The 10,331-nt window shown below is 32.3% G+C and overlaps 1 protein-coding gene across 1 annotated transcript; it reads right to left on the reverse strand.

The window, feature by feature from the left end:
- On the reverse strand, positions 1-10,124 carry LOC106667119 (dynein regulatory complex protein 1). Its single transcript, XM_014394830.2, has 17 exons — positions 9,896-10,124; positions 9,740-9,833; positions 7,685-7,889; positions 7,406-7,599; positions 7,116-7,325; positions 6,917-7,056; positions 6,636-6,852; positions 6,045-6,165; positions 5,727-5,920; positions 5,364-5,509; positions 5,142-5,306; positions 4,996-5,087; positions 1,257-1,370; positions 1,079-1,202; positions 841-1,022; positions 692-786; positions 1-587 (listed from the first exon to the last, which is right to left on the reverse strand). The coding sequence occupies exons 1-17, from the start codon at positions 10,030-10,032 to the stop codon at positions 423-425; spliced, it is 2,595 nt and encodes an 864-aa protein (XP_014250316.1). The 5' UTR covers positions 10,033-10,124; the 3' UTR covers positions 1-422.
- Positions 10,125-10,331: the final 207 nt, after the last annotated feature.

A 10,331-nucleotide genomic window follows, 5' to 3' on the forward strand; every position in this document is an offset into this window, starting at 1 on the left:
TTTAGAGAAAAAAATGTTTATTTTGCAAAATAAATAAAGGTTAGTTAAAACTAATTCATTAGTTTAGATTTTATAATGAGTAAAATGGTAAAATGAATAAACAAAAAATAATTGAACCTCCCATAAATGCATACACCAGTATTAATTCTAATTCTCTATATAAGAAACACAAACTAAACCAAAAACATTACATTCTACGTTTATATATAAATAATTTATTTTTTGAGAGAATGTTTGAAAATTTGATATAAAATTATGAACTTCTGGCACTACACCTTCCGTTACTACTCTCTGTATTATTTTTATCCTTCTTGTCTCTCGATAAAACTAAAGAAATAATTTGATATAAATCACATTTTGATTAAATAATTTTTTATACTTTATTTCATATTAATATTACTTATTAATTTTTGTTTTAAATATTAAAAGGATGCTACTGATGAAGTTTGGCTGTTTGAACTTAGGATAGACATTTCTTCATTTTTGTCTGACAATATGCCGAAGTCAACTCCTGGTGGGAAAATGGTGGAAGGCTCCTCTTCAAAAAACTTGTGTATTTTATTGTACAATTCCTCGTGATTTGAATTCTGTTAATTTGAAAAAAAGTTTTTATAAAATTAATTCGGCTCTGAGAACTTAATGTTTCCCTAAATCTAATGTTATAATAGTTTTTTTTTGTACATCGTTTTACCTTAAACTTTGGGTGCAGATATTGCTGCAACAGCCTCCTAAGCTCTTGATTTCTGGCTTTTGTAGCCTTTATTTCTTGGTTTAAATAATGTCTCCCTAAAAATTCACACTTTAGACAAAGCAATTTTTAATATTTAAAAAAATGCTTACTTAATAGAATTCGGTAATAATCCTTTATCTGAACGAGAAAAGCATTCCAAAGAGCAATTTTGTCTCTGTTGAAGATTGTAGTGTACCGTCGCCAAAATCCCTCAATATCATCAAGGTTTAACAAACGTGCAAGAGAGATATGCTTCTTGGAAGCCATGTGGCTCAAGAGCTCTGTGTTATCACTGAAAATACACAAATTTACAAAATTTTCATTGTTAAAAATATTCGAACCTTTTACCTTCCTTTATCCTCATTGAATTTGATCGCAAATTCTTTAAGTGCTTTGCAAACATTAACTGGGCTCACTCCCGGTACATGATTCACCTCTCTGCAATTCAGGTTCGCCAATTGCTGTTTTACTTCTACAAAATAACACACGTGTAATATGCAAAATGGTTTTTGTTTAGATTCAATACCTTTTGAAATCTTGTCACTTGAAACATTCTTATCGTTTTTCTCTTGGAGACATTTTTTGCCCTTTTCAGCCAAAACAAATGGTAAATCTGCTGTCTTACCTTTTACATTCATCCCTGAAACATGTTTAAAAGATGATTTATTGCTTTTATTCATTGATAAGCTACTATGTATGGGTAAAGAAGCAAACTACAAAGTTGGTCAAAGAAAAAAAATTTCTATCTATTTTTCAAAATTATTATTTGAAACATTTTTGACAGATAACATTAGCTCCTTAGCAATTCTATCAATATGATAAGAGGATCTTGCTATCCTCAAAAGCTAAATCTGAGAATATCTTAATGTAGATATTTATGAACATGTATGTTATATTTACAGAAGAAGAATAAAAATGTCAGCAACAACCAAGCAGAGCTTTGGGCAATCTCCAAATCGTTAACGTGGATCTTGGAACAGGAAGGTCCAAAATCACCAACCATCAAAACAGTTGGCCAAGTAGCCTAAGTATGGAGCTGTCGATTCAATCATCAAAAAGACCTTACAATGCTTAAAAAGTAACGGTTGGGAAATAACATTCCAATGGGTCAGACTGGTAATAAAAGAAACAATGCAGCAGACCAAGAAGCTACGGAAGTGGCAATGAGCAATTATATGGCAGTAGAGTTCTGGAAGGTACCACTTAGCTACGTGAGGCTCCAAAATAGGACTAATATGCTAACTGAATGGAATTCACAATGGGTTGAAGCGAAGTAAAGCTCCCACACAAAAAGGTTTTTTCCCACACCATTTGTAAGGAAGAAGGCTTACCTTGTTCACACATATAAAACTATGTAAATTTTAAGCAGTCAAGTGGATGTAGCAAGGGAGAGTTACAAATGGGTGACCACTTTTTGCAAGCTGCAGGATCCGGCTTTGGAGGGAAGTACTGCTGCAAGAATCCACTAGCAGTATTAGTGGAAAGGCACCTGATTCTTAACTTTTGTAAATAATTTAAATTTTGATACATTCTAAGTTTAGCATCTAGGGAAAGAAGAAAAAATGTTCTCTTTATATACTTAATGTAATATACAATTATATGGATATATATGTTAAATGCATGCAAAAAAAACTAATATAGTATTTGTTTTGTTTATAAAATAACTGTTAATTTGTTTGAAAATATAGGGGCTGGCGATGGCCTTGAAGCCCAGGTCAAAAGCTTGGCAAAGTTGGAATTTTGTTTTTATTCTACCCTCGACCATAATACTAATCATACATCAAATTAAACTTCAAGTAGTCAATACCTTCTCTTCAATAAATACTTGCATTCAAATTGAGAGCATGTAGTTTTGAATAAACTCCCTGGCTACAGGGTTGCTGTGACCAGAAAAAAATATTGGTAATGCCAGTTGTAAATTTTAGTGTTTGTGAATAGAATACAGTTCGTGATCCGAATGACCAATTAACATTTTTCAATTAATTAATATTTATGAAAGGTATTGGTTGAGATGGGAAGTTGGCGTCCAAGCAGATCGAAGTTACGACAGCTCAAGTGGTAGAGCAGCGGCGTATTTAGCCGAAGGTCGTGGGTTCGAATCCCACTCGTGACACTGACTTTTTTATCTCAACCAATGCCTTTTATAAATATTAATTAATTGAAAAAAGTTTGTAAATAATTTTGTATGCTTAATCTGCTAGTTGCGATAATCCTTTTCATTGAAAAACACTTCCTTCCTCAATCTTGCTGTTCTTCTCTTATGAAGCACCTCTTTCTAATTATTTCTCCTATTTCTCCTCTTTTCATTATAAATTTGATTAATTTTCTTATTCAGTTGTACAAGTGCTTTCCCTTATTTTATTTTACCCAAGAATTATCAATTTGCTAAAGCTGTTAGCTGGATCCCTCCTGGATTATTCTTGAGCTGAAATTTAATTTCATTTTCCTATTAATGTAAAACCTAGTCCCTGCTGATTTCTCTTTATTTAAATTCCTTCTTTAAATTTCTTCTTCTACAAAGATCTTTTGAATCATTATTAAACGATTAAACAAGGTGTTCAACGTGTTCCAACCCTCTAGAGCAGAGGTCGGCAAACCGCGGCTCTTTCACTAAATGTGGAGCGAAAAGTATGACAGGTGCAACAAATGGGACTGTCGCTATATTTAAAGAAAAAATTAATCACGAGATACTTACTTACCAATGTATTATTCATCAGGAAGCACTATGTTGCTATGAAGAAATTTGCTCAGCAGGTTCAAACATTTTAAAAGCAACAAAGCGACGCTAGCCTTTGTTTAAAAAAAACTTTTGAATGCAACGGTAACAGAAATTAATTTTTTGCCCTTTAAATTGATATTGGCAGATTTGAAATGCAGTTGCTGGACTTAAAAAATAAAGAATTTTGGAGCTCAAAATTCGAGCGTCTTTAAACCGATTTGCAGCTATTGGAGAAAAATAAATGTGAATTAAGTTTACAGAAAAATTGGTCTACTTTGAAAGATCTGGCGAGGGAAGATATGTTGATTTTTAACACCTGGATGATGTTGATGATCAACTGAAGAAACTAGCGTTTCCTGTTCTTTCCTTACTTGGGCTTACATATTTACGCAAACAATCATTTTCAAGCATGAACTTTATCAAGAGTAGATTAAGAAATCCTTATCGATGAGAACTTGGAATCGTGCCTAAAATTAAAAACAACTTCAAACCTGACTTACCCCTACTTTCCGGAGAAATGCATTGTTCACATTAGTGGAGTATTTGTAGTTTTTTTTTTTAAGGATACCTTTTATATTATTTAACTTGTTATATTTTTAAATAAACGTTATCTTTATATAAGAATGACACCAAGTTTTAAGTATTTAATTACAGTTTTTTTTAACTTATTACTTACTTGGTAACTTATTAAAACCGTACTTTTAATTCTAATTATTTCCATAAAAATGTCTAATAAAGGAAAGCTTAAGATTAATAAACATCAATTTTGTATTTTTGATTATATCTGGCTCTTTTGGATGACGAGTTTGCCGACCACTGCTCTAGAGAATAAGTTGTTATGTTTAAGATAAAGTAATCCGTACCCTGCACCACCTTCCCTTTTAAAAATATATTAAATCAATTATAGTCCTGCTCTCGTTCATTGCACACCTCTTATGATTCAGTTCTTATTTTACGTTGCATTGCAAATTACATAAATCATTAATTAATAATTAACATATTATAATAATGATAATAATTATTTCACGGAATCCCCAACACATTTTACCATATTCGACCATAGCTTAAATCCACGGGACATCTGTCAAAACAACTGCCATGAAGTCAGAAGGAATCGGGCCTGAGCTCCTTGCGCTTCATGCAGAAATTTGTATAGGAAGTGGGTAAGTAAATTAAAATTAATAATACACCCACCACCCATTATTGCATTAACTTTTCATTGCAGAACCTTTCATTTAAATTAATTATTTATATATTTTCCCCTGTTTTTTCTCTTATCCATTCTTTCCTTTTTCTTTTTTTTTAACTTGACTTTATTTTTTATATTTATTTTTATTTTTTATTGGGCTGGTAATGACTTTAGTTATTTGATACCCTTTAACCCTTTAACCCTTTAATAAAAAAACTAATAATAATAAATATATTTTGTTGTGGAGATTTTGAATTTTGAATCAGTGAGTTATGCCTTTCAAAATTTACAATAAAACCCCATAAAAATATGACTATTAAATCAGATTAATATCAGCTGATAAGTTGGAAATTTCACCTAAAACATCCTGCCTGTGTACAATGTCTGATCCTCTTGGCATTGTGTCCATCTTCAGAGTGTAGTTGCCCTCATCGTTCATAAAGTCAAAACTGAAGAGATACCCATTAGACCGGTGTCAAGACAAGGCGTACAAATTTTCTTACCCGCCCTCCAAAGAGCAGAACTCATTTTGTACAATCATGTTTGCCATGTTGAACTGGTTGCGGACCTTCTCAGAGATGACATCGGTGATGGGCTTCTCTTGTGTGATGTCGTCATGCTTCACGACCTCTTTTCCATCTCCATAAGTGTACTCCTTTTCATTACCACTGCAAAACGGCTCTTGAAGAAGACAAGAAAAAAAGAACAATTTTCAAACTACATACATTACTTTTTCACCTAGGCTGTCCTCATCCTCATCATCTTTCACAACAATTTCTCTGCCCTCATTTAAACACGTAATGCACTTTATGTATGGTAAAAAGAATTTTGATACATAATCTATGTCTTCTAGCTCTCTTATATTCAATGCCTAAAATAAAGTGACTTTAAACATTATTTGTATCACCTATTCTTATTCATTAATGATAATGGAATTATATTACTCTCAATTTGATTTAATAGAATAGCCAAGGTTTAAAAGTTTATGAATTTATAAATAAATCACAATTGAGAAATATTTTTTAAACAAAATAATTTTAAAGTTATGTAATTTTTTGCATGGGATTCCATGATATGTGATTTTATACCGTAAATAATGTGTCCAATGTTACTAGTTTCTTGTTCTTATTTTTTAGAGGTTCCACAAAAGCTTTGATGTTGTCTTCAACAAGAAAGTCAACCCTCTCATCAATGCTGTCCATTATGACTTTCAAGAGACGATTTTTCTGCTCAGCAGACATTGGTGGCAGTTTCCTACTTATGCCGATGTTTCCTTTCATGTCTAGAACATTGCCGCATATAACATTAATCTTAAATTTATGCTGATGATGCGTGTTGGTCTAGGGTTTCTAGTGGGTGAAGGACCCAGTAGCTGCCGTTAAACATTCTTAAAGATATTGTTTTACCTTTTAAGGTTTTTTTTGCCGCAATGTAAGATGGTAGGGCCTGCCTCTTGAAAGAACATTGAGGCGGCTGCCACATCAGGCAGAATTGAAAATCATAAAACGCTTTATCAGCTCCCACCAACTGAAAGCAAGATGAAATGATTTTACATAAATATAAAATAGTAGTGTTTGGTCATTTCTGGTCCTTTTGGTTTGCCTTCCTCACTAGGTTGGACGCATTTCAGAATTTTGCCACTTCAGTATTGGGGATCTCATACCATAGACAAAATACTACAATACATCTGGTAGACCAACCCAATAAAAAAAGGCAGACAAAAATGACAAGTAACAGCATTACAAATCATTTTTGGAATTGACATCAAAAACCAACTGTAAAAAGTTAAGCAAGTCTGTTTTATTGTAATTTAATCATTTATTAAAATCAACATTAAACCTATTTCAGCTCCATTGATCACATGGAGAAATCTCATGAATAAATAATATTCTAATAACTTTGTAATTAGGCTATTTAAAAGAGTTTAACCTTAAGAGCTTATTTTACAATAAGTATGTCCAAAACAAAGAAATTCTGTTGTGGAATCTTTGTCTCACCTTATTGATAAGTTCCTCAACAACTTTTTGATTGTAGTCCCACAGTTGAAAATATTTTTTTGAGCTTGATACTGAAAATAGTTGAGCCCTGTAGTATGTGTCTTTGACATTGTTGTGCAAATATTTTAATTCTTTTGTCAAACGGTCGATCTTTATCTTGGCATTCATGCTTTCTTCTGCTGACTTCCTCCTCAAAGCAGTCACTGTTTCTTGCAAGCTGTAATTCCACAAAGGACAAATTATGTTGTTTTTATAGTCAAACAATGATAATTTCGGCTCACTGGTTAATGACTTGTTTCTGCTGGGACTTGATCAGACGATTCTCACCCTCTCTCTTTTGAAGAACATGGTAGTTATATGTCAGTTTTTCTGTGTTTATCATACAGACATTCCTTATGTTGTCAAGCTCCAATGTTAATTTCTTTAAAACAAAAAATCAATGTTAAGTACAATCCTTTTAATATTAATTAATGTTCATACATGGATTTTTTTAGTCAATTCGAGTTTTGTCAGTCGCATTGCTTCTTCTTGCTCGACCATCATCTCGTCCATTTCATTTTCATGATCCCTAATCATGAGAAACTTGCCTTTTAAATTTGACATCTCAAGATTTTCCTTTTCTTTAGCTATATGGTCAAAATGCAGCCTCCGCTTTTTCAGAAGACATTCTTTTTCCATTGTAATAACTTTCTGTACACAAATACATATAGTGTAAAATATATATTATTAAACTTTATTTTTAAAAAATAGAATAATGTGTTTTAATTTACTTCTAATCTTTCCAGTTCTTGACGAAAGCAATCATTCATTACGTAGATCTGAGAATTTATCCTGTCCGAGAGTATATCTATATATTCATTTTGTTTATTTAATTCACTAAAAAATACTTTGTCAGACTCAACCAAGTTGCTTTTTAACTGTTCTATAATCTCATCTTTTTGTTCAAGCAATTGTAAGCACTTTTCTACAATTAAATTTTTATAAATAATTAGCCATTGGCGGTGGATTTGTGAATTTGGTATGTAGAGCAAAAAATCTTAATATTTTACCTCTTTGTAAATTGGTCTCGTTGTGAATGTCAAGCGGATCATTGAGGTGTTTTATCTCTTCCCATTTGTTATTTATCTCCATAAACTTTCTATGTGCAGAATCAGCTTCTTGTTTGATCAGGCCTCTGATCTGTTCTTGTTCTTCCATTTGCACTTTCTGCCTTTCCTGGTCACTCTTGACAGCAGCTACCCGGATATTGGTCACCTGAAAATAAGATTATTTCTTTCAAGAAATTGCTCTTTGAAAATACAATTAGTATGTGACCTTCACACTAATATTTTTATGCAACTTTATTTGGGAAAATCTGATAAAGGAAATAACCCTTTTTAATCAATTGTGGACATAAAAATTTGAACCTTCAACTGCCAAATTTGATCAGAACAACCTACTATTTTATGTGCAAAACAAAACACGGCTTTAAGTATGTAATTTTTTGCTGTTTGATTAGTAACATAGCTATTGAAAACCGAAACTATAGAAAAAAATCCAGTCAAAGCTTATTTAGATTCAATAAAAACATTATAATAGTATAATCAAAATTTATTATTTTTGGTCATTTATTTGCTGTATGCTTGTCATTCACATAACAGAATAAGACACACATTTTCCGTACAAATGCCCAGGTGCAACACCCAAATGGTTGATTAATCCTCTGCCTAATATGATGGTTTACTTCCTTGCATGCCATCTAATAAAATTTTGTGATATGGCGGATTGATCTATCTGATATGACAGTTTACCTACTAACATGCTGTACAATGAAAGTTTTTAATAATGGTTGATTGATTGATCCATCTGATACGACAGTTTACCTACTAACATGCCGTATAATGAAAGTTTGTAATGATGATTGATTGAATGATCCATCATATACCACAGTTTACCTACTAACTGCCGTATAATGAAAGTTTGTAATTATAGCTGATTGATCAATCTATCTGATATGACAGTTTACCTACTAACGTGTTATGCAATGAAAGTTTGAAATTATAGATGATTGATCATGCTATTTGATATGACACTTTACCTACTAATATGCTACACAATGAACGTTTGTAATGATGGTTGATTAAATGATCCATCATATACCACAGTTTACCTACTAACATGTTATACAATGAAAGTTTGTAATTATAGCTGATTGATCAATCTATTTGATATGACACTTTACCTACTAATATGCTACACAATGAAAGTTTGTAATGATGATTGATTGAATGATCCATCATATACCACAGTTTACCTACTAACATGTTATACAATGAAAGTTTGTAATTATAGCTGATTGATCAAAATGATTGATGAAAATTAGTAATGATGGTTGATTGAATGATTTATCTTACATCACAGTTGACCTACTAATATGTTATACAATAACAGTTTGTAATGATGGTTGAATCCATCTGTTAAACAGTTAACCTACTAACAACGTAAACAAAGAAAATTTGTAATGATGTTTCATTAATCAATCCATGTGATACAACGGTTTACCTATAAACAAACAATCATACAAAGCAAGCTTGTATTACGATTCCATCCTATCGTTACCTACTACTACACCATATTATGAAAGTTTGTAATGATGATTGATTGATCTGATACGAGTTAACCTATTACCAAAGCAAACGAAGAAAGTTTGTAATGATGGTTGATTGATCAATCCATCTGATATGACAGTTTACCTACTAACAAACAAGCCGTACAAAGCAAGTTTGTAACTATGATTGATTGATGGATCTATCCAATATGTCAGTAGATGATGTTTGGATGGATAGATCAGTAATGAAAGTTTGAGATGATTGATTGATCATCATATGACAGCTTAACTAATACCACGCCTTATAGCGCATGTTTGTGATGTCTATGTAAAAAAGTTTAATTTAGCAGTGTGGCCTGTTTTATGCTGTCTGAACTGGAAAAACAAAATGGCTAAAGTTTCTGCATGAGGAAGCCATGGCCTTTTAGTAGGCTGTAATGCCATTGATATATGTTATGTTTAAGTTTTGAAGATCCATTGACACGTATAGAATGTTTTAAACAAAGAAATTATTTACAGACAAATAGCTTGTATTTAGAAGGTTCATTATACGATCCATGCTCTTTTCCATCTGCTTTTCTGCTTCCGTCTTTGGAGGTACCGTTTTTTCCCTGTAAAAGTTTTGGTTTTATTTAATAGTTCCAACCCTGGATATTAAAATGAATCGAAATACCTCGGTTCCAACTCCTGTTGTCTTTTTTTAATCCGAATCCTCCTCGCAAGCTTTCTGAGCTCGGCGTCGTCAGAGACGAGCATATTCGAGATCTCCTCGCTGTCGACGGAATGGTCGTCGCGACCGAACACCTCCATCCTCGTTCAATTGAAATAAACAAATCAAAAAAACAAATCAAACTACTGTTGAACAGATGTAAATTGTACGTGGAAAAAGCACAAACGAGCCCGGTATCCATCGCGATCGTTGCTATGCCATAAAGTCGAAATTTACCCGAACAAACATTCCTCTCGTCAATCGTCTAAGTTTTTATCTTAAAACTTACAAAGTGTTTTAGAATTTCTTATACGATTTAACAACAATTTTATAATCATTTATTTCCGCTTTGCAACAAATTCAACATAAACACCTCAAAATTAGCCGTTTTCTTGTAACA

Source organism: Cimex lectularius, unplaced genomic scaffold, assembly GCF_000648675.2.
Source record: "Cimex lectularius strain Harlan isolate CLEC.00 unplaced genomic scaffold, Clec_2.1 scaffold97, whole genome shotgun sequence".
Classification (NCBI taxonomy): Eukaryota; Metazoa; Arthropoda; class Insecta; order Hemiptera; family Cimicidae; genus Cimex; species Cimex lectularius.